This window comes from Phyllobates terribilis, unplaced genomic scaffold (assembly GCF_046119375.1).
Source record: "Phyllobates terribilis strain yellow unplaced genomic scaffold, ASM4611937v1 Scaffold_11__3_contigs__length_659146591, whole genome shotgun sequence".
Classification (NCBI taxonomy): Eukaryota; Metazoa; Chordata; class Amphibia; order Anura; family Dendrobatidae; genus Phyllobates; species Phyllobates terribilis.
Window position 1 is genome coordinate 374,444,196 of NW_027362771.1, and position 24,998 is coordinate 374,469,193.

At 45.6% G+C, this 24,998-nt stretch overlaps 1 protein-coding gene across 1 annotated transcript in view; it reads right to left on the minus strand.

Annotated features, from left to right (window-relative positions):
- The window catches only part of LARP6 (La ribonucleoprotein 6, translational regulator), a 67,276-nt gene extending 43,986 nt beyond the window's left edge, over window positions 1-23,290 (minus strand). Inside the window, exon 1 of the mRNA XM_073652946.1 lies at window positions 22,799-23,290. Within this exon, the coding sequence (XP_073509047.1) occupies window positions 22,799-23,049 (251 nt within the window). The 5' untranslated portion in view covers window positions 23,050-23,290. The remainder of the gene's footprint in view (window positions 1-22,798) is intronic.
- Between the last annotated feature and the right edge of the window lie 1,708 nt (window positions 23,291-24,998).

Consider the following 24,998-nt stretch of genomic DNA (forward strand, 5'->3'; position numbering starts at 1 on the left):
AAAAATCAGAATAGAAAGCAATAAAAAACGGTCATGTGCCTGGGAATGGAACCAATAAATAAGTCAACTCGTTCTGCAAAAAAACAAGCGCTTGCATGACTGTCGGCCGAAATATGGAAAAATTATAGCTCTCAAAATATGGTGATGCAAAAAGCATCTTTTAGTGTGACACAGCAGCCAAACATAAAAACCCGATATAAATCTGGTATTGCTGTAATCACACCGACCCGAAGAATAAAGTCGTCTAATCACTTATACCACTCAAGGAACAAGGTAAAAAATAAATAAAACCAATTCTTCACCTGCTGTTGATTTGTTCATTCTGCCTCTCACAGATCGCAGTATGGCTAGGTGCACATTTATCATGCGCTCTGCGCTGAGCGCTTACACCGGGGTTTCCATGTAAATCTCTGCAATACGTGATTCAGACAGAAGCCCCAGCGGAAGACTCCCTATAATGAGGCAGATGGGGACACTGTGGACGCCATCTGACCTGTGATCCGGCGGTGTCTGTCTTTTTAGGGGTGCATAAAAGTGCTGTTGGACATGTTGTGCACCTCTGGGGAAAAAAAGGACACTGCTGAAGAGAGGCTAGATGGAGTCCAGAGTAATTCTGCTGCCCCATTATAGTGAATGGATCCCTCGGGGGTTTCATCTGAATCACGTCACTCAGAGATTTAAATGGAAACCCCGATATCCGTGCTCAGCGTAAAGCGCAGGATAAATGGGATCATTTTACATAACATTTTGGATCACAATAAAAGCTTTGACTCAATCCACAAAAAAAGCAAGTCTCCACTCAGGTCAGTCATCTGTTAACAGAAATACAGGGGGCTTCCCCTCAGATGAAATTTAGCAAATTCTGTGCTCCCAAATCCAAATGCCCCTTTCCCTTCTGAGCCCCACAGTGTGCCTAAACTGCAGTTGGCGTCCACATGTTTGGCATTTCTGTAGTGATGAGAGCCCGCATTATTTACGGGTGCATGTCTCCAGAAGCACGAGCTGGGCATAATGTACTGGTCACTACAACTGCAGTTTGCAATTTTCACTCAACATCCACTGCTGCTTGTTTCTGGAAAACACCCATGTAGTTAAAATCCTAACCATACCGTTAGATAAATGCCCAAAGGGGTATAATTTCCAAAGCTGGGTCACTTGAGGGGGATTCTGCTCTTCTAGTACTTAGGGGCTCTGTATATGGAGTAAGCAAACTGTTCTAGAAAAATCTGCGCTCCGGGAGGCAAATAGCGCTCCATCCCTCCCAGGTCTTGCCGTTCGGCTAAGCAGGACAGTACAGCCACATATGGGGTATTTCTACATTCAGCAAAAACTGTGTGACACATTTTGGTGCCATTTTTACCCATTTCCCAGTGTGAAAATGTAAAATCTGGGGCTAAAACAAAACTTTGGTGGTAAAAATTTATTTATTCATTCTTCACCGCCCAATGGTGTAAAATTCTGTGAGCCACATGTGGTGTCAACATGCTCACTGCACCCCTAGATGAATTCACTGAGAGGTATAGTTTGTAAAATGGGGTCTCTTATGGGGGGGGTTCTGCTGTTCTGGCACCTTAGGGCCTCTGCCAATGTGACATGGCACCGTTAAACCAGTCCAGAAAAATATGAACTCCAACATGGCGCTCCTTCCCTTCTGAACTTTCCCCTGTGCCTCAAAAGTAGTTTTTGACCATATATGGGGTATCGGCGTACTCTGGAGAAATTGCACAACAAATTTTGGGGTCCATTTTCTTCTGCTATCCTTGTGAAAGTGAAAAAATTTGGGGACTAAAACAACATTTTTGTTGGACAAAATATGTACTGGTATATTTTTTATTTTCACAACTCTAGGTTATAAACTTCTGTGAAGCACCTGGGGGTTCCCTGAGGGGTCTAGTTTACAAAATGGTGTCACTTGTTGGGGGTTTCCACTGTTTAGGCACATCAGGGGCTCTCCAAATGCAACATGTCGTCCACTAATTATTCCAGCAAATTTTGCATTCAAAAAGTCAAATGGCGCTCCTTCCCTTTCGAGCCCTGCCATGCGCCCAAACAGTGGTTTTCCCCCATATATAGCGTATTGGCATGCTCAGGAAAAATTGCACAACAAATTTTGGGGTCCATTTTCTCCTGGCACCCTTTGAAAAATAAAAAAATTTGGGTCTACAGTAACATTTTTGTGAAAAAAAGTTAAATGTTCATTTTTCTTCCACATTCCAAAACTTCCTGTGAGGCACCTAAAGGGTTAATAAACTTCTTGAATGTGGTTTTGAGCACCTTGAGGGGTGCAGTTTTTAGAATGGTGTCACTTTTGGGTATTTACTGTCTGTCACTTCAAATGTGATGTGGTCCCTAAAAGAAAAAGAAAAAAAAAAAAAATGGTGTTGTAAGAATGAGAAATCGCTGGTCAATTTTTAACCCTTATCACTCCCTAACAACAAAAACAAAAAAAAGTGTTTCAAAAATTCTGCTGATGTAAAGTAGACATGTGGGAAATGTTAATTAACTATTCTGTGTGAGATGACTCTCGGATTTAAGGGCATAAGAATTAAAAGTTTGAAAATTGCAAAATTTTCACAATTTTCGCCAAATTCCTATTTTTTTTCACAAATAAACACAAGTCGTATCGAAGAAATTTTACCACTATCATGAAGTACAATATGTCACGAAAAAAACAATCTCCGAATCAGGGGGATCCATTGAAGAGTTTCAGAGCAATTACCTCATAAAGTGACAGTGGTCAGAATTGTAAAAACTGGCCTGGTCATTAACGTGCAAACCACCTTGGGCATAAAGTGTAAAGTGATTTAGGTGATAACTACAGTAAGTTTTCATTTAAGAACAAAACGGTATGCGGGGCAAAGGAAAAACTTAAGGGAGAACTAAAGCAATAATAAAGCTGTGGACCGGCTTTCTGTGCAGGCAATCTAAATGGATTACAAGAAATGACTCTCCTGGGACCTGTGGACGGAAGTCTTGTTACTAGGAGATGCTTCTTTTATGTAGCCAGATGCAGATAAATTCTCATTCTCAGTGGTGGTTTTCCCATGATGTACTGAGAGAAATTATATTTACCATAGGCATTTCTTTCTAATTTAAGATTTTCTATAATCCATCCCCCAAATCAAATTGTATGACTTGTGTCCTCTCTGTGACATATACATAAGTATGGAGATAGTTAAGATAAAAAAAAATACTCCAAACTTGACTACTGAAGAAAAAAAAAACACTACATACAAATAAATTAAAAAAAAAAAAAATGCTCTAAAAAATATATTTTTAAAGCGTTATTCCCAAAAAACAAGATATTCCCTACCTATTGGATAAGGCATAACTTGCAGATTGCAAGAAGTCTCTGAGATCAGGGCTTTAGTGTTCTGCAACCCTGTTCTAAACGGAATGGAGGTGCACAAGAGCGGCCTCTACTCCATTCATTGTCAATGGTTTCCAAGGGGTAACATTTCTCCTTGCAGAGAGTGACATGTTAAGCATGTCAAGGTGAGGAGACTTTTAAACCGCAATGTTCCTCTGGGAAATATGCAAATTGTCTCATCAGAGAGGAAGAGAACTAGAAATCTGGTGCCACCTACAGGAAGTAGCAATTCTAAAAGTCAAAATCGACTCTCTAACGAACCTTGTCACATGACTTAGGGTAATAGCCAGAACCAGAATCTCAATTTGCAGACACTGTGTTTCGGGGTACTGCCCCTCGTCAGTGCAAAGTGTGGGATCTGGTTTGGCTGAGTGAGAGGCGTCGGACCGGTATCTAGGGGTAACGTTTCTCCTTGCGGAGAGTGACCTGTTAAGCATTGTCAATGATTCTACCACTCCGCAATCCCAATTAAGAAAAATTGAGCAGAGGTTGTACATGCATTTTTTTTTTTCCATATGGACTTTTACAGCTAGAAAAGTCCAAGCACAAAAAACATTTATGTATGTACCCAAACAATGGCTGGAAAACACAGCATAGAAAAAGTACATGAGGTACCCAACTAGATGGCCATCAGATGCCTCAAAGAGGGAGATGTCTATATTCCATAAATCTAGCCTAGCGGTATACCCATTATGTTTAAGATACATATTAATTTAAAGGGGTAGACTACCTCATTTCAACAGCTAAACCTGCCCCCGTCTGTATTACAGCCTCATGGACAGTGAACAGGCTGTCAGTCAGGCCTCTTTACACTGCTTTGGTGTAAGAGAACAGTACCAGAAATGAAGCTGTCAGTACCAAGGACAGGCTCTACTAGCAGAGTATAATGTATATAACTTTGTATTTAACATTTATTTCTGTATTCTTTTTTGTCTAGACAATCCAATGAACTTTTATTAAAAGCCACTATTAGCATTCTAACCACGATGGTCCACATTTATTCATCAGTTTACAGCAGATTTTAGAGTAAATGGAACCACAAAAATGTGGCCAGCAATCACCTTTTAAGGGGTGAAAATTGTGCCTTTTCTTGTGCCCTTCCAAATGTGACCAATAACAGGAAAAGTGGGCATTGTCTCCAAAGGAGTAGATTACGCCAGATTTATTGTGGAGCCTAAAAGGAAATGGACTACAGTAATTTCCTCACCGCCCGAGTTTAAGAGGATCTCGTCACTCAAATTACTTGTTTTATTCACCGATGCAATAAATGTCAGTTTAGGCCAATAAAGGCCATTATGTCCTAAACGTAAATGTTTTTTATTTTTTTTATAGGTAGAAGGAATGAGTGGGTTTTAAGGGGTATTTCAGTAAAAGGCATATGTCATTATGAAACTTGGGGAAACTTGGAAAGTAGAAAGAGACAATATTTATATCCTTAGGACTCAATCGAGGCAGCTGAGCTGTACATATATATCCAATAGAAGCTGTTTCCATTCTTTTTTTTCAAACTCTTAGGATGGTTTGACAAATTTTTGGGGAAAATGAATTGTTTTGAAGGGGTTTTTCACGATTAGGAAAGTAGACCCCCAAATGCTGGCAGGCATCTAAAATAACAAAGCTAGAAACTTTCCCACTCCAGCGCTGGCTCTACATCACTGTTCCAAAATCTGTGTTTTGACTGCAGTCTAGATGTCAAGTAGACAGAGTGCATCACCGCTGCAGCCAATCACTGAGCATAGTGGTGTTGAGCACTATCGACATGACTTCACTGTTGCAGTGGCAGACACCCAAGCCTGGAGAGTTGGAAAGGGAGTACCATTTGGCTTTGTTAGTTTACATGCCTGCAACCACATGGGGTCTACTTTACTGACAGTGGATAACCCCTTTTAAAGGCTTTTTTTTTTTTTTTTTGCTCAAATGTGGATTGTCTTTTTCCGAAATTTAGTGCCACAAAAGTGGTTACAGGACTTTCTACTTCCAATTTATGGGTCCAACAACTAACAATTACACCAATCAGCTGAAATCTGCTCTGGCATCATCTGGGCATAAGCGATGTTTGGGGTGGAGCACCGCAGCCCTGTACACTAATGGCCGCTGCCAAGTATAGCTGCTCAGTGTAAGCTATGTATGGAGCTGCTGTGTACTAGCACATATATCTCTCATGTGTGGCCGCTGATGGAGAAGCGTTCAGGTTATTGGTGGGCCTGCTAGGTGTCAGACCCTCACAAATTTTTGGTTGTCGATTGTTAAGTCCTGGACAATCCCATTAGCATTATGGTGTTCATTCAAATGACAGTTAAAAATTTTTCTCTAGTTCCCATTGCTACAAAAATTATTGTCCGATTTGTCTGATTTTGGCAGATTTCTGGTATAAAACTGTTTTGAAATGTTGCAAAAATTTTATGCCAGTCCTGGGTACTGAACTTTTGAGATGGGGTCTGGGCAAGCATGGATGGCAAATTCATCATAATTTACACTGAGTGGCATAAATTAGGGCAGAAATATATTCCAGTCCATGACTAGAAAGGATTCCTTGCAGTAAAAAATGGCAGCTGAAACGTACCAAAATCCATCCAGAGGATCATGCTTTTTAATGGATTTGACACCTCTTACTCCAATGCACTCTGAATCCAGACTGGCATACAACACACCATTCTTGATGAATCAGGTTAGTGTCGTATCCATCTCTAGTCATTGTTACTCCATCAGGGAAGAGGTGTACACCAATATCCAGCATCTTTTCCACAAGCTGCATCTACTGGTCAGATAGAAATCAGAGCAATTCAGCATTTCTGACTGCGCAGTAAATTAGAAATAGCTGGCAATTGAGATAATCTTGTCTGTGTGCAGCCATACACCACCATTGATTTGTTTAAAAGCCAGATCTCACATAAGGTACAGATCTATAATTTCCTCTAACTGGCGGCTTGACAAAAGGCAGCCTGTGATAGATGCTGTCGATCGCTGTAGTATATCCCGAGAAGATGCTACTTATACATGCAAATGACATGGATCAAGTGAATGGAGCCACGGCTCAGCCTGCTCCTCTTTAAGCTATAGTTTACTGGCTCTTAAGGCCATGTAACCCTACCACCTAATCGTTCAGATCAGAGTTGGAAAAAGGAGAACTAAGAATTGCATTAAAGGGATTTTCCACATATAAAAAAAAATCAATGATTTAACAGAGATGCCAAGTTTAAAAGGGGTTTTTCCAAGATTAGGAGAATAATGGCTAAAGGGAGAAAATACCATAACATATGAAAAGACCCATTACTCCTCTGACAACCCCTCAGCTCCAGCACCTTCATTCAGATCCTCCACATCAATATTTCTTTATTTTACAGCACCAATCACATGCCAGTGACCGCTGCAGCCAATGACTGGCCTCTGGGGTTCACAGTACAAAACATTGAGGGGCTGCATTACTGAGCACCAGTTTAATGTAGACACTCCTACTACATGGACTGTGTGATGGTACCTTGGTCGTAAACATGACAGATTCTTTTCAATACGCCTACATTTTCTAGAAGCCACCATGGGCCATTGATGGGTAATTCTCTCTCCGTGCAAAGCTTCATATATCCTTCTCTTTTGGGACCTATACTCGACATAAACTGGAAGCCACAAGGAGTGCCTCTGACGTGTTTTCCCTGCACCACAAGACCCCTAATCATAGCATTCTGTCGGGACCCTCTCGTTGTCTTCTCCCCCCTCTGTGACGGCTGTCAGGTGAAGCCAGGCTAGCAGGTGATCTAGAATAAGCCATCTTCTTTATGGATGGTATATCCGTAATTAATGACCTATTGTCGTATGTTGCATGTGGAGGCACACCCAGAAAGCTAGCTGAACACAATCTGTATTAATTTTATAAAGACATGTTTTGATAATATGCAAATGCTATGGATAGTTTGAGTGATGTCTGTGACCTTTAAAATGCCTCACAGTTCTAAGTAAGTCTCCAGATACATTCAGAAACCAGCATCCCTATTGTCATCTTATTTTGCTTCTGTCACTGGACTTTACAATATAATGTGCATACATGAGTAATTGGATGTCTTAGACCTGATGAAAATGTGGTACTCGCTTTGAAAATCTGTCAAAATGGCTGTGTAAGTCTTTTGAAGGTTTACTCAATCTCAGCTCACTTCGCCTAATAGACAGCTCCTCTGTGCCCCTCCTGCTGCTGAGATCTCACACTGCTCAGTACAAGCTGCAGCTAGCAGTCAGTCTGGGACGCTGGAGACTGAATATATTTGTACCCATGAGCTAGTTCACTCTGTAGCTGAACGCCTAAAATGCTCTTCTTATACCAGTATTATACAGATATTCTGACACTGATTTTTCAAAGTAAGTACACCAACCTCATCAAGTCTGACTTTTATGTTATGTACAGTGAGGAAAATAAGTATTTGATACAGTGCCGATTTTGCAAGTTTTCCCACCTATAAAGAAATGGAGAGGTCTGTAATTTTTATCGTAGATACAGTTCAACAGTGAGAGACAATCTAAAAACAAAAACCAGGAAATCACATTGTATATTTAAATAAGAATTAAATTGCATGAAATAAGTATTTGATCATCCTCCAACCAGCAAGAATTCTGGCTCTCACAGACCTGTTAGTTTTTCTTTAAGAAGCTCTCATACTCTGCACTCATTACCTGTAATAATTGCACCTGTTTGAACTCATTACCTTTATAAAAGACACCTACCACACAATCACACTCCAACCTCTCTAACATGGCCAAGACCAAAGAGCTGTCTAAGGACTCCAGGGATAAAATTGTAGACCAGCATAAGGCTGGGATGGGCTACAGAACAAAAGGCAAGCAGCTTGGTGAGAAGGCAACAACTGTTGGCACAATTATTAGAAAATGGAAGAAACAGAAGATGAATGTCAACTTCCTCAATCTGGGGCTCCATGCAAAATCTTGCTTCATGGAGTAAGGTTGATTCTGAGAAAGGTCAGGAATCAGCCCAGAACTATATGGGAGGACCTGATTAATGACACCTGAAGAGAGCTGGGACCACAGTTTTAAACATTACCGTTAGTAACACAGTACACTGTCATGGATTAAAATCCTGTAGGGCACGCAAGGTCCCCCTGCTCACACCAGCACATATCCAGGCCCGTTTGAAGTTTGCCATTGACCATCTAGATGATCCAGAGGAGGCATGGGAGAAGGTCATGTGGTCAGATGAAACCAAAATAAAACTTTTTGGTATCAACTCCACTTGGCGTGTTTAGAGGAAGAAGGATGAGTACAACCTCAAGAACACCGTCCCAACCATGAAGCATGGTGGGAGAAATATCATACTTTGGTGGTGCAAAGGGGAAAGGACGACTGCAACGTATTGAAGGGAGAATGGATGGCGTCATGTATTGCCAGATTTTGGCCAACAATCTCCTTCCCTCAGTAAGAGCATTGAAGATGGGTCGTGGCTGGGTCTTGCAGCATGAAACACACAGCCAGGGTAACTAAGGAGTGGCTTCGTAAGAAGCATTTCAAGGTCCTGGAGTGCCCTAGCCCGTCTCCAGACCTAACCCAATAGAAAATCTTTGGAGGGAGCTGAAACTTAATCTTACCCAGTCATGGCCCCGAAAACTGAAAGATCTGGAGGAGTGGGCTAAAATTCCTGCTGCAGTGTGTGCAAACTTGGTCAAAAACTACAGGAAAAGTCTGACTTCTGTAATTGTAAACAAAGGTTTCTCTCCCAAATATTAAGTTCTGTTTTTCTATTGTATCAAATACTTATTTCATGCAATAAAATGCAAATTAATTATGTAAAAATCATACAATGTGATTTTCTGTATTTTTGTTTCTAGATCCTGTCTCTCACAGTTGAACAGTACCTACAATAAAAATTACAGACCTCTCCATTCTTTGTAGGTGGGGAAACTTGCAAAATTGGCAGCGTATCAAGTACTTGTTTTCCCCACTGTATACATTTTGAAATCTGGTGACAGATCTTTGTACTGTGTGGAATCCAAGACTTGCAGCCAGGGCTGTGGAGTCGGTATAAAATGGACCGACTCCGACTCCTAAAATATATAATAAATTGGGTGCAGTAGATCAATGCAGTTTGTGGGGAATATTTTTTCATAGAAATTTGGTAAAGTTATGAAAAGTCCTATAAATGGCTGTTCTATTCCTGATCTAAGGCTACATTCACACACAGCGTTTTTGCTGCATTTTTTGAGGACACGTTTTTCAGCTGCAAAAGCAGATCAGCTTTTTAAAAAACCGCATCACCTGAAAGGTTTTTGAGCTCCTAGATAATGTTTTCAATAGCAAAAGCAGATTAGAAAAACGCCGAACAAACGCTCATTCTTTGTAAGGATCCGTTTTTGAGCACAAAAACGGATCCTCACAAAACGATGTGTCTGAATGGCATATCTTGGAACCCATTGACTTTGCTGGGATGCCCAGAGTCACTGCAAAAAAAAGGATCCGCAAAAGCGCTGTGTGTGAATCATGGCCGTAGCCAGGGAGGGGCAGCTGCCCCCCCCCCAGAGGCAGGGGCAAGCACCTATCAAAACTCACTCGTATGCTGCAGTGCTCCCATCCTGCACTGGCTCCAGACTGCAGGGGGCAATCTCCCCTCCTCTGTCCTGTCTTCTGCCGTCTTCACCAGAGAGAGGAGGGGGAGGGGTGCCTGCCCTGCACAGGATCCGATTCTTGGGCCCCGAGCTGGAGAAAGTGAAAGTACTACTGCTCATCTCTGTCACAGGAAGGTAACTAATGCTAATATTGTAGGTGATTATTATGTGCTCTCTGTACAATGTGTGTGAACTATATGTGCGATATGTGCAGTGTACTATTTGCTGTCTGTAGCTGTCATCTGTCTATCACACTCTCTATCCCTCCATCCATCCCTCTCTCTATCTATCCATCCCTCTCTCTATCTATCCATCCCTCTCTCTATCTATCCATCCATCCCTCTCTCTATCTATCCATCCATCCCTCTATCTATCCATCCATCATTATATTCTATCTAAATATCTTGATTATTGTATCATAAAAATTATTAAATGTCTGATGTTCACATTGTACTACAATACATTTTTCACTTAAATATAAGCAATATATGTGGGAGTCGAAGTCGTGGAGTCGGTGTAAGGGAAATTGAGGAGTCGGAGTCGCAGGTTTGGCTTACCGACTCCACAGCCCTGCTTGCAGCATCATTATGGTAATGTGGAATATCCTTTTTGATAGAAATTCAGAAGAGTCGCACAAAAAAGTGCAGCTGATTTGATAAGCATATTGCACATCACCACTTTCTATCGTCCGTGCTCTCTTATACTAGAATGTGGAACGCTGCCGCGCAGGAGACACATGCCAACGGGAACCTAAATATAACCCCATGTGAGATATGGATTCCCACACTGCAACAATCTGTGGTCCCTTATAACCAACATGTCTGAAGTGACCACTGACTGTATAGACTAGAAGAGCTGGGATGTAGCTGCTAAAATATTATGCGAAGAAATGGTGGCTACAAAGGTATGGACAACTGTGGTGTGATATTCCTGTGCTGGTACAGCTATTTATTCTGAGTTTCTTCATGGGCATAGTGAAGAAGACCTATGCTATGGCACCACTATGTAGGTAATATATGTACATCAAGAGCCTGAAAGCCTGTACAGATCTAAAAAGTGGTGAGCGGGCATTAGATGCCCACTAAGAACAATAAGGGGGAGACATGCGGCTCTCAAACAAATGGTGTGGGGGATAAATAAAGGAATTAAAGGGGCTAATAAGGCAGCTGCTGCATGGTTGCCAACCCCAGGTATAAAGTAAACAATATTGGGCATTTTGGTGGGAAGGTGGACCAGGAAATGAGGTGGGGAATTCAAAGGGACTCTATCAGCACAGAATGACTGTTCAAACCAAGTACAGGTGAAGAAATAGAAATACGCAAGTTCTGCCATAGTCATTCTAGTCTATGGGAGCAGAGAAACACTTGACTGTCAGCGTCTCGTATAAACTACAATGAAGAAAGCTGAATCCATGATCTATTCCTTTCTGCATTGTGAACGGTTGAGAAGAGGACCTCTATGGTCCTGATAGGTGGGAGTGCCCAAAATGGAATCTGCACCCATTTGATTTTTTTATATCTAATTGCAGCCTACGGGGTGGTTTCAATCTGGCAATGTGGTCCAAAAAATTGTGCACCCCTGGTTTTAGGATGACCAGTGGATGCTCAGTGGAACGAGTATAGGTGTGAGGACCACAAGCTGAGCTGCACTGTATAAAATGGTGGTGACAGATGCAGTAATAATGTTGTGGGTTTCTTGGGGCGCCGCATCGTAGCTACCGGGGGGGCAGAGGGGGCCGGTCGCCCTGGGCACCGCGCTCTAAAGGGGCCCACCCGGAGCTACACTATTGTAGCTGTAGCGGCGTGAGCAGCACGCCGCTAGTTACACTCCGGGCAGAGCAGGGGGACTCTAAGTCCCTGCACTGCCTGGTGGCCGCTATGGGTCCCTTGAGCAGGAGGGGGGGCCCTGGGTCCAGCATTGGGCCCCACCCACCATTCACCGCAACCTCTCCCATCAGTCCCCATAGTGCCCTCTGTGTCTGATGTCATCACTTGGCGCCCGACCCGCTGTGCTGGAGATGTGTGCGGGCCGGGTGCTCAGAGCAGCGGAGAAACCAGGAGGAGAGAGAGGTGTGCTTATTTATTTTTTCTTATGGGGGGGGATTAAGCTACAGATTGCCTATGGGGAGGTGGGGGGAATTATGCTACACACTGCCTATGGGGGGGTGGGGGGATTATGCTACAGACTGCCTATGGGGAGGTGGGGGAATTATGCTACACACTGCCTATGGGGGGTGTGGGGATTATGCTATACACTGCCTATGGGGGGGTTATCCTACAGACTCTGCCTATGGGGAGTGCATTATACTATATTGAGGACTATCTGGTGCATTATACTATATGGAGGTTATTTATACAGTGTGGGGATTACAGTTAGGCTCATACAGTGTGGGAGATTATGTGGGGTCTTTGTATATTGTGGAGGCCATCATAAAGTGTGGGGGATAATGTGAGGTGTTTGTATAGTGTGGGCGCCATCATACAGTGTGGGAGATAATGTGGGGTCTTTGCACAGTGTGGGGGCCATCATACAGTGTTGGAGACATCTGTTTGGAGGCTACTAAGGGGTCAGTATACTGTATGTTTTGTACTATACAGTGAACAGGCATTATACTGTGTATAGGGGAGCTGCACACGGGGGGGGAGACTCAGGACATTATTAAATGTTAAGTGGGCAGTTATCGTTATAGGGGAACTCAGGTTATTGTGACTGTTAGAGGGGCACACAGAGGGTATTACTTTCTAGGGGGCAAAATGTGGTCTCTGTTTTCTAGGGCACTTGCACACTGCATTACTATATTCTAGAGGGTTGTTTTACCATCTTGAGAGCACACAGTAGGTGCAGTAATATGGACACGTACAGCAACAGCCGCTCAGTATTTGGGTATCAGCAGGAAGAGGTGTTTGTGCAGGTTGGGAATAGATGGGGACGGGGCCTGAAGTGTAAGGAGTCAAATGTGTCTTTGTTGTGATCTATGCAGACCTGAGACTCTGAGTCCTGGATGGAGAAGTCGTCGTGTCGTTCTGGGTCAAATGGAAAAGACTGGAAAAGTGAACAATTTAATTAGAAAGAACGTCAGCTGTAAGTTACTATATATAACTGTGCTGTGATCTCTTATATGTTCTGCAGGACTGGTATCTAGCAATATGTCACCATATGGCGGTAATAGCAGTGCTGCTCTTTGTATAGAGATTATTTCCATTACGTCCATTCTGACGGCACTATGGAGGTAGTCCTTCCTATTCTTTAGAGGGACAGGAAATGTGAGAGGTTAAAAGCCCCTCCCACCACCCTCTCCTCAGTATTTTTCCTGTCCCTGTAAAGGACAGGTGTGTAAGAGGAGAGTGCAGTAAGAAAAAAGAAAACTCACTTGGGCCCAGGAGGATCGGGGGGTTCCGGCCTCTCCTTCCCCTGTGAAGAAGCCCGGTGGCCGACACCCCCCCAAGGGGGGTAACTCAGCCATGGCCCAGTTGAGCGGAGGAGCTCCTGGGGGCTCTCTGCTTGCGCCGGCCGGGGACGCCGCTCATATGCACAGAGTGGCCGGCGGAAGTTAGGCGCACTTCCAGTGACGTCACCTGGGAGCGCCGACTAGCCTCTTCCGGTCCCGGCGTGCGTTCCAGGGTGGAACGCAAGGCGGTTTGGAGACATGAGGACCCAAGGTAGGATAAAAGCTACCTGGGGTCTGTAAAGGGGGGAAAAAATCCCAGAAAGCTGCACCATGGCGGATACAGCTAGGTCTGAGGCCCCAAAGGAGCAGTCCCCGGTATCTGTGAGTAAGACACAGCGTATGAGGGGGCTGGGGAGTATTCGCATAGAGACTAATACGCCTATATTGATATTAGGACATGGCAACACCTACCCCATCCAAGGAGAAAGGATCAGGGAAGCCTAGGAGATGTGCTATATGTAATAAGAAGTTTGGCGACTCCGGCAAGCCTCTATGTACAACCTGCACCTCAAAGATCGTTAGGGAAGAAAGATCTACCTTTCTAACAGAGATGAGATCCAAGATTAGAGAGGAGGTGCAGGCTTCAGTTTCCAGCCTAATTCCCGCTCCTACAACTCAGCCGGGTCCCCGCGCCAAACGACCCAGATGGGAGATGGAAGCAAGTTCTGAAGATGAGGTTCTGGCCCCTTCCTCGGATCCAGAGGAAGAAGGGGAGGTGGTGTCAGATACTCTAGAGATAGGGAAAAGATACTTACTTTCGTCAGAATATACGGATAAACTCCTGAAGGTGGTAAGAAGTACCATGCAGGTTGAAGAAACCCAGAAGAATCAGTCGGTACAGGATGAGATGTTTGGCGGATTGCGGGTTCAGAGACACAGTCTTTCCTGTAAACCACCATATCTGAGAGATGATCCTGGAGGAATGGGAATAAGCAGAAAAAAGGTTAGTGGTGCCCCGAGATTTCAGGCTCCGACTCCCCTTTGAACCAGAGGACATCAGGACCTGGGACGAGGTTCCAAAAATTGATGTTCCGGTGGCTAAGGTAGCCAAGAAGACATCCATTCCCTTTGAGGATTCATCGAGTCTAAAAGACACGATGGATCGGAAGGCGGACTGGCTACTTAAAAGAGCCTGGGAAGCGTCGGTAGCAACAATAAAGGCAAACATAGCTGCCACTTCAGTAGCGAGATCCATGTATCTGTGGATCGACCAACTGGAGGATCATGTCAGAAATAAGACTCCTAGAGAGGACATAATAGATTTTTTACCATTGATAAAATTGGCCACGGGGTTAATGGCGGACGCTTCCACCGAGTCAGTCAGGTTCGCGGCCCGCAACAACTCTTTGTCTAATGCAGCCCAGAGGGCTATCTGGATGAAGACTTGGTCGGGGGATGTTCAATCTAAAAAATAAATTATGTGCCATCCCATTTTCAGGTTTAAGGGTATTAGGGCCAATCCTAGATGATATCTTGGAAAAGGCTTCCAATAAGAAAAAGGGATTCCCTGAGGAAAAACCTAAAAGATTGAAGCCCTTTCAGAAATCCCGCCTGCCCCAGGGACAGGAGTATCGGGGGAAGGGAAAAACTGGTAGATGGAGCTACTCTAAAGGGGGTAGAGGTAGAGCCCCTCTCTTTGGTTCCAGCTTGAGTCCAAAAGGCAATGACGCCATGAACCTGGGGGGGAGTCTCAGTTACTTTGCCAGAAGTTGGGCAGGGATAACTCAGGACCCATGGGTTCTAAAAATAATTTCCCAGGGTTATTCCCTAGAATTTATTCAACCACCACCCGAAAGGTTCAATTTAACAGACCCCTACTACCATTCTTTAAATGGCCCCATGCAGACAGAGGTTCAGGACCTCTTGGATTTGGGAGTCATAGTACTGGTTCCCCCACAGGAGATAGGTCGAGGGCATTATTCAACATTGTTTACAATAAAGAACCCCCCCCGGGAAAGTCATGAACGATAATAAATTTAAAACCCCTGAACCACTGGATAAGGTACAAGCGTTTCAGAATGGAGTCAATAAAGACAACTATCCCGTTAATAGACAAAGATGCATTCATGTGTACAATAGACTTAAAGAATGCGGATTACCATGTTCCCATTCACCCCCTTTGTCAAAAATTCCTCCGTTTTGCAGTAAGGGTTCAGGGAAGAACTTGCCACTTTCAGTTTCAGTGCCTTCCTTTTGGCCTAGCGTCGGCGCCGAGAGTCTTCACGAAGCAGATTTTGGAGGTTGTTGCCTTCCTGAGGAAAAAGGACATCACCATAGTACCCTAACTGAACAACTTTCTTCTGATAGCCAGCTCAGAAGAAGAACTTCGGAGTCATCTGAACATAAAAGCCATGACTCTTCAGGACCTAGGCTGGATTATCAACTTGGAAAAATCAAATTTGATGCCGGCAAACAGGAAGATATTTTTGGGGGTACTTCCGGAGTCCGAAGCAAGAATATCTGTCTTGCCAGAAGAGAAGCAGAGGGCGGTAAGGGACAGCGTACAGGGATTTCTAAAAGGACGGAAATCCATCAGAATGGCTATGAGGGTACTGGGCACCCTAACATCTTGCATCCTCTGTGTCCGCTGGAGCCAGTTCCACTCAAGGGATCTTGAGCAAGTAGTCTTATTCACCTGGGACAGAAGGCAGGTAACCTTAGACAGAGAGATCTGCTTATCCCCAAGAGTAAGGAGATCTCTAATTTGGTGGTTAAAACCACAAAATCTGAAGAAGGGGATCCCGTGGATAACATCCCCTTGTGTCACCATTACTACAGACACAAGCAGGTCAGGATGGGGAGCACATCTACAAGGAGAATTTCTTCAGGGTTTTGGCCAACAGAAATCCAGGCATGCTCATCAAATTACAGAGAGCTATGCACGATCGGGGAGGCGCTGAAGCGCACCCAAGCTCGGTTAAGGAATCAGCACGTGAAGATTTTGGCAGACAACATGACTGCAGTTTCCTTCCTACGGCACCAGGGGGGCCCAAGGCACCCAAAGCTCCAGGACCTAGTCAAAAGGATTTTTTCCTGGTCGGAAAGAACGATCTGATCCATTTCGGCAGTCCATCTAGCAGGAACCAAAAACATAACTGCAGACTATCTAAGCAGACAGAAGATCTTACCAACGGAATGGGAGCTAAACAGCGAGGTGTTCCGGAAGTTGTGTGTCCGTTGGGGATTTCCCCAAATAGACCTTTTTGCAACAAGGAAAAATGCAAAGGAGGTTCTATTCCCTAAATCCAGCAGACAGACCAGAGGGCGTGGATGCCTTGAATCACAGTTGGAGCCTGAGTTCAGCCTATGCATTTCATCCTATAGCATTAATATCACGGACTCTAAGGAAGATTCAGGAGGACCAAGCAGAAGTCCTCCTAATAGTACCCTACTGGCCGAAGAGGAGTTGGTCTTCCCTGCTGAAGAGGATGGCGCAGGACGAACCCATTCTTCTGCCTTTTAAAAGAGGACATCCTCAACCAGGGCCCAGTATTTCATCACGATCTGAAGAGACTCCAGTTATCAGCCTGGATCCTGAAAGGGAGATCCTAAAGGCTCGCGGTCTCTCGGACCAAGTAATATCCACGATGCAGACAAGCAGAAAACCAGTCACCTCTGCAATCTATATGAAGATCTGGAGAAGGTTCTGTACTGAGAGTGGCAATGCAGAAATAGATTCTTCCCACCCCAATATTCCTAAAATATTAGATTTCCTTCAGGCGGGATTTAATAAGGGGTTGAGACCCAGTACGCTGAAGGTTCAGGTTTCGGCCCTAACGGTATTTTTTGACTATCCCTTAGCCTCTGGATGACTTTTAGGAATCTGACCACCCACGGATGAGATGCTAACACCCAGAATTAGGAAATCTTTTGCTCCGTGGGATCTAAACTTAGTCCTTAATGCTCTATGTAAACACCCATATGAGCCAGCGGAAGATATTTCTATTGCAAATCTGTCCCTTAAAACGGCTTTTCTAGTGGCGATAACTTCGGCGAAGAGAATAGGGGAAATACAGGCCCTCTCTATTCAGGATCCTTATCTTCGTATCTTAGATGACTGTATAGTGCTTAGCTTTAACCCAGCTTTTAGACCAAAGGTTGTCTCCACCAAAAATCTTAATCAGCAAGTAATTTTTCCCTCATTTTGTCAAAACCCTAGGAACCCCAAGGAACAGTCTCTCCATTCCTTGGATGTGAGACAGTGGGTAATTAATTACCTTCAGGCAACTAAGGGTTGGAGACAGGACCAAAATTTATTTCTCCAATATGGGGGTAAGAATAGGGGGAAGAAAGCCTCAGAACAGACTATAGCCAGATAGAAGTAATACATCTCGGGGGCCTATATTTCAGAAAATAGATCTCCCCCTATGGAACTGAAGGCTCATTCCACCAGAGCAGTCTCCACCTCTTGGGCAGAGAGAGCAGGGGCTTCGGTGGAGCAAATCTGTAGTGCAGCCACATGGTCGAACATAAGCACCTTTTGTAAACATTAGAAGTTAGATGTCTCAGGTCATCAGTTGGGGTTCGGCCGAAAAGTTTTACAGGCTGTGGTCCCTCCCTAGAGTTGCCATACTTTGGTATTCTCCATAGTGCCGTCAGGATGGACGTAATGGAAAACCGGAATTAGTCTTACCGGTAATTATGTTTCCAGGAGTCCATCCTGACGGCACAGTTAGTTCCCTCCCTTCTTGGTATATTGCAATGTTCATCCTAAAAATGTATAAAAATGAAATAAACAAGATTTAGCATCCCTCCAGGTGTGGTACTTGAAAAAATACTGAGGAGAGGGTTGTGGGAGGGGGCTTTTAACCTCTCGCATTTCCTGTCCCTGTACAGAATAGGAAGGACGACCTCCATAGTGCCGTCAGGATGGACTTCTGGAAACATAATTACCAGTAAGACTAATTCCGGTTTTTCAGTAACAGCGCTGTCATCTGCTGAGGTTCTCCTACATCCACTATCTGGGTGCGCCACTATTTTTGTAATCAGGGTTATCTGGTTAGGGGCCCACTCAGAAGTTTTGCCCTCTCCCCCCAAACCAAAACCCTAGCTACGTCTCTGTTGGGAGGATTAACGCACTGAGAGCTTGCCATTAATTTCTCCAGTGTAGACCATCTTCTGTGAGCTGTAGTGTCTGGACTGAAGTCTTACACCTGCGCCAATACTGTCGCTAAGGGTCAGGATGATTCTACCATTGTGTACAGCTCACAGAGGAGGTCTTCTTTGGACTCGTATGGATTCAGATATGGGCTGTGAACAGGTAAAGGTCTGGATAGAGGATCAGCTTCTGGAACATGTGCACAAAAATATTTTTATTTGGATGTTAGGAAAAAGATCATTACTTTGTCATAGGTTTAAACATAACCTCTCCATATTTTATTACAAAGCTGCAGACCTGTCCACAATGATTAGAATTTATATACATAAGAGTTTACAGCACAAGTCATCTAAAACGTAACCTTTACTAACAGACGGTTCTATAGAACTGACGTATTTTGGATGGCTCAATATATCAGACTGGTAGGGGACCGGCTGTGTGAGGGGGCAGAGGTACCGTGCTATACTACAGTACATGCTGGGATTTTAGAAGTTAGCATAGGATAAAGATCCCAGGGAACAGCTGATTAGCTAAGGAGCAGAGAATAGGACCACAAATCTCATACCGATGGCCTGTCTTTCCTAAAATCTCATACCGATGGCCTGTCTTTCCTAAAGTTGTTCTAAAGAACTGGATAATCCATTAAGAAAACTTGATGGGCAATTTTTTTCAACTCTCTGTAACTATGTTAAAGGGGTAGAAGGCAGTGTGCTGAAACGCGCATCAGGAGTAGGCAGCACCACCACCCACAGGAGGTAAGAACTTATACCACATGTGCTTCTCTATATTTATTACCCTGCTCTTAATGAGATTTTGGACAAGTGCATTAGAGTATATTGAAGTGATTGTTTGTCTAGTTTAACAGCACAATGGGATTATCTCCCTAAATAGCTACCCCTGTGGGTGGGTGTCCCCACTTTGTGGTTTCTCACTTTTTATCAGTCTTTTTTTGTAATGATTGTAGTGTTTTTTTCTTCATAAAGATATATGTATATTTTGCACTTACATAAGATCATATATAAAAAACAACTCTAGAACCGCATGCAACTACAGGTGCATCTCACAAAATTAGAATATCATCAAAAAGTTAATTCATTTCAGTTCTTCAATCAAAGTGAAACTCATATATTATATAGAGTCATTACAAACAGAGTGATCTATTTCAAGTGTTTCTTTCTGTTAATGTTGATGATTATAGCTTGCAGCCAATGAAGACACAAAAGTCATTATCTCAGTAAATTAGAATACTTTATAACAGCTTGAAAAATGTTTTTAAAATCCAAAATGTTGGCCTACTGAAATGTATGTTCAGTAAATGCACTCAATACTTGGTCGGGGCTCCTTTTGCATCAATTACAGCATCAATGCGGCGGGGCATGGAGGAGATCAGCCTGTGGCACTGCTGAGGTGTTGTGGAAGCCCAGGTGGCTTTGATAGCAGCCTTCAGCTCATCTGCATTGTTGGGTCTGGTGTCTCTCATCTTCCTCTTGACAATACCCCATAGATTCTCTATGGGGTTAAGGTCAGGCGAGTTTGCTGGCCAATCAAGCACAGTGATACTGTTGTTTTTAAACCAGGTATTGGTACTTTTGGCAGTGTGGACAGGTGCCAAGTCCTGCTGGAGAATGAAATTTCCATCTCCAAAAAGCTTGTCGGCAGAGGGAAGCATGAAGTGCTCTAAAATTTCCAGGTTGACAGCTGCGCTGACTGGTCTTGATAAAACACAGTGGACCTACACTAGCAGATGACATGGCTCCCCAATCCATCACTGGTTGTGGAAACTTCACACTAGACGTCAAGCAGCTTGGATTGTGGCCTCTCCACTCTTCCTCCCGACTCTGGGACCTTGATTTCCAAATGAAAATTGGAACTCTGGGACCTTGTGGAGAGTGTCAATGACTGCCTTCTGGACATCTGTCAAGTAAGCAGTCTTCCCCATGATTGTGGAGCCTACTGAAACAGACTAAGGGACCTTTTTAAATGCTTAGGAAGCCTTTGCATGTGTTTTTTGTTAATTATTTTAATTTACTGAGATAATGACTTGTGTTTTCATTGGCTGTAAGCCATAATCATCAACATTAACAGAAATAAACACTTGAAATAGATCACTCTGTTTGTAATGACTCTATATAATGAGTTTCACTTTATGTATTTAAGAACTGAAATAAATAAACTTTTTGATGATATTCTAATTTTGTGAGATGCACCTGTATGTTGCACTTGAGACTGATTTTAAAGTCCGTGTTTGGTAGGACTACTGAAACTAATGATATGGCTAAACAGGTCCCTATTACACAATAAAAATTATACCCATTCTGTAGTAATTGGATGTGCAAGCACTGAAAATCAAACACATGCAAATTAGCCTGGAAGTGTATTGGGGGCAGTCAGAGTGCATGCACACCCCCAATCACTTTTTCATGAGGCTTCTCCACGTTGGCTCACCGGATTACTACCAAACAGGTATCACTTGTATTACCAAGACCCATGCAGCCATAACACTGGTCTCAGTACTACAGGTGTCCTGACAGGTTCTCTTGGATGCATGCTTTCTACAGAAACATCAGCACTTCTCATCATTGGGGGCCTATAAAGCCCCAAAGGGTATATTCACACTATGTATTTCTGGTTTGTTTGTTTTTTAGCGAATCTACGCTGAAATATGCTAGAAAAAGCGCGCATAAATTGCTCAATAGAAACTTCCCATTCATTTTTGTAGAAACACCATTTGCGGTTCATGTTTAGACCTTTTGAAGACTTCAGACTTTCAATGACATCAAGGGAAATCTGTCTTGAGGTTTTTGCTACCTAATCTGAAAGCAGCATGGTGTAGAGACAGAGACCCTGATTCCAGTGATGTCACTTGCTTTTCCCAGCACTGCAGGTGATAGAGATCTCTCAATCACCTCTAGCAACTCTGGGAGAATACAGCGACTAGCTGCCCGGATCTTTACACTATCCAGGCACTGATCCATGCTGCCCACGGTTTGGGCGAGAGGGGTGAAGATAAAATGAGAATATCTTATCCCAAGATATCTGCTCTTAGGCCACAGTCCCACTATCAGTATTTGGTCAGTATTCGGTTAGTATTTTTTCTCAGGAGTGGGAGCCAAAACCAGGAGTGGGTGATAAATGCAGAATTGGTGACTTGTTTCTATTATACCTTTTCTCTGATTATTCCTCACCTGGTTTTAGCTCCCACTCCTGAGAAAAAATACTGACCGAATACTGACCAAATACTGATAGTGGGGCAGTGGCCTTAGCACGTGTCCTGGAGCCAGTTCATGCTACAAAAGAATCTATACACACTCTAAGTACAAGTTTTCGTGTCTATGTATGTATCTGTGTGTGTGTATATATGTGTGCGTATGTATGTATGTATGTGTATATGTATGAGTATATATTATGAATATGATTAAATACATTGGCTACAGTGCTATCTGGGCTATAGCCTCAGAGGGCGTGTTACTTCTGCCCCAGAGCCGTGCCCCCATAAGCACTTGGTGGCTTTATCTGAGCAGTATATTAGGAAATTGTATCTGGTGCTCATATATAATATATTCTGGGTGATTCATAAGCCTTTCAGTGTTACCCATGCTGGCGACATCCCACAGATTATCTATGTCATGTCCCTAAAACAGGGCGGACATGTCTGATACTGGCATGATGACCCCTGTGCATGCAGCATTGTTATTCACAGGGCATTGTCAGCTGGCACCTGCGTCACTGCTGGAGGATGGGCAGACAGTGACAGAGGGGCCGGCTCCAACCATCACCAGTATAAGGTCATTATAGGCAGGCGCTGATCCATGGCAGGGAACAGGCAGGACAGGGTGAAGGGACAGGGCAGGGGGATAAGACAGGGGGACAGGCAGGACAAACAGGATAGGAGGATATGCAGTAAAAGGGGCCAGAAGGACAGCACATGAAACCAGGCAGGACTGGGAGACAGAACTCCATCCTTAAGAGGGCCAGGCCGGACAGGGCAGGGAGCCGGGCAGGACGGGGCAGGGGGCCAGGCCGGGCAGGGAGCCGGGCAGGACTGGGCAGGGGGCCAGGCAGGGAGCCGGGCAGGACTGGGCAGGGGGCCCGGCTCCATCCTTATGAAGAAATCGCACGCAATCTGTGTCTGATGCAACAATGACATCGCGCAAGTTTTGTACGTGCCTGCCCTACACGTGCAACATCTGACACGGGGGGAGTGTGATATTTCCAGGGGTTTAACCCCTCGCCGCCCGTGGCCCCATAGGGGCGGCTGGGCATTAACCCCTTGCTGGCAGTACCTGTATTTGTCGCTGCGGCTGAAGTCATCCTCGCTGCAGCTCCCTCCTTCCAGGCCCCCTCTATAATCCACAGTGTCCGGCTCATCATCCTCTGCGGCTTCTATGGCCACCCTGATCTGCACCTGGGTGCCCAGGTCCCATCCGCTGCCAACAGCCTTCCCCACTGGCACTGCCCCCGCAGGTGAGTCCACGCTGGGAGCACAGGGTGCCGGCAGTGACAGGACCTCCGTGGCTTGCACAGATTGAGACATTGGCCTCCTTCGTAGATGGAGATTAAGGGCTTGGGTAGGTGTCAATGCAGAGCCTGCCAGACCCTCCGAGGAGCGGGCGCTGGCACTGCCACACACTGCAGCCCGTTATAGCCCCTTCCTGCTGCTGAGAACACGGCTCTGGTCACCTCCTCCTCCCTCCAACCAGAGGAAGAGACCTCCTCCTCCTCTCCCACCACCAACCATCCGCAGCCCGCTGCAAGTTCTCAGCCAGAAGGCGGCGCGGCCGCTCCATGTAGTGACACCCGAGCGCGGCGTGTGCGCCCCCTGCTGGACGCGCTGCAAACTGCACAGCAGAGCCGTGTCCGTACACTCCGGTACCAGCCTGGTACAGAGCCGTGTCCGTACACTCCGGTGCCAGCCTGGTACAGAGCCGTGTCCGTACACACACCGGTGCCAGCCTGGTACAGAGCCGTGTCCGTACACACACCGGTGCCAGCCTGGTACAGAGCCGTGTCCGTACACACACCGGTGCCAGCCTGGTACAGAGCCGTGTCCGTACACACACCGGTGCCAGCCTGGTACAGAGCAGTGTCCGTACACACACCGGTGCCAGCCTGGTACAGAGCAGTGTCCGTACACACACCGGTGCCAGCCTGGTACAGAGCCGTGTAGTACACACACCGGTACCAGCCTGGTACAGAGCAGTGTAGTATACACACCGGTGCCAGCCTGGTACAGAGCAGTGTCCGTACACACACCGGTGCCAGCCTGGTACAGAGCCGTGTCCGTACACACACCGGTGCCAGCCTGGTACAGAGCCGTGTCCGTACACACACCGGTGCCAGCCTGGTACAGAGCCGTGTCCGTACACACACCGGTGCCAGCCTGGTACAGAGCAGTGTCCGTACACACACCGGTGCCAGCCTGGTACAGAGCAGTGTCCGTACACACACCGGTGCCAGCCTGGTACAGAGCCGTGTAGTACACACACCGGTACCAGCCTGGTACAGAGCAGTGTAGTATACACACCGGTGCCAGCCTGGTACAGAGCAGTGTCCGTACACACACCGGTACCAGCCTGGTACAGAGCCGTGTCCGCACACACTCCGGTGCCAGCCTGGTACAGAGCCGTGTCCGCGCACACACCGGTGCCAGCCTGGTACAGAGCAGTGTCCGTACACACACCGGTACCAGCCTGGTACAGAGCCGTGCCAGCCTGGTACAGAGCCGTGTCCGCACACACACCGGTGCCATCCTGGTACAGAGCCGTGTCCGTACACACACCGGTGCCAGCCTGGTACAGAGCCGTGTCCGTACACACACCGGTGCCAGCCTGGTACAGAGCCGTGTCCGTACACACACCGGTGCCAGCCTGGTACAGAGCCGTGTCCGTACACACACCGGTGCCAGCCTGGTACAGAGCAGTGTCCGTACACACACCGGTGCCAGCCTGGTACAGAGCAGTGTCCGTACACACACCGGTGCCAGCCTGGTACAGAGCAGTGTCCGTACACACACCGGTGCCAGCCTGGTACAGAGCAGTGTCCGTACACACACCGGTGCCAGCCTGGTACAGAGCAGTGTCCGTACACACACCGGTGCCAGCCTGGTACAGAGCAGTGTCCGTACACACACCGGTACCAGCCTGGTACAGAGCCGTGTCCGCACACACTCCGGTGCCAGTCTGGTACAGAGCCGTGTCCGCGCACACACCGGTGCCAGCCTGGTACAGAGCAGTGTTCGTACACACACCGGTACCAGCCTGGTACAGAGCCGTGCCAGCCTGGTACAGAGCCGTGTCCGCACACACACCGGTGCCAGCCTGGTACAGAGCCGTGTCCGCACACACACCGGTGCCAGCCTGGTACAGAGCCGTGTCCGCACACACACCGGTGCCAGCCTGGTACAGAGCCGTGTCCGCACACACACCGGTGCCAGCCTGGTACAGAGCCGTGTCCGCACACACACCGGTGCCAGCCTGGTACAGA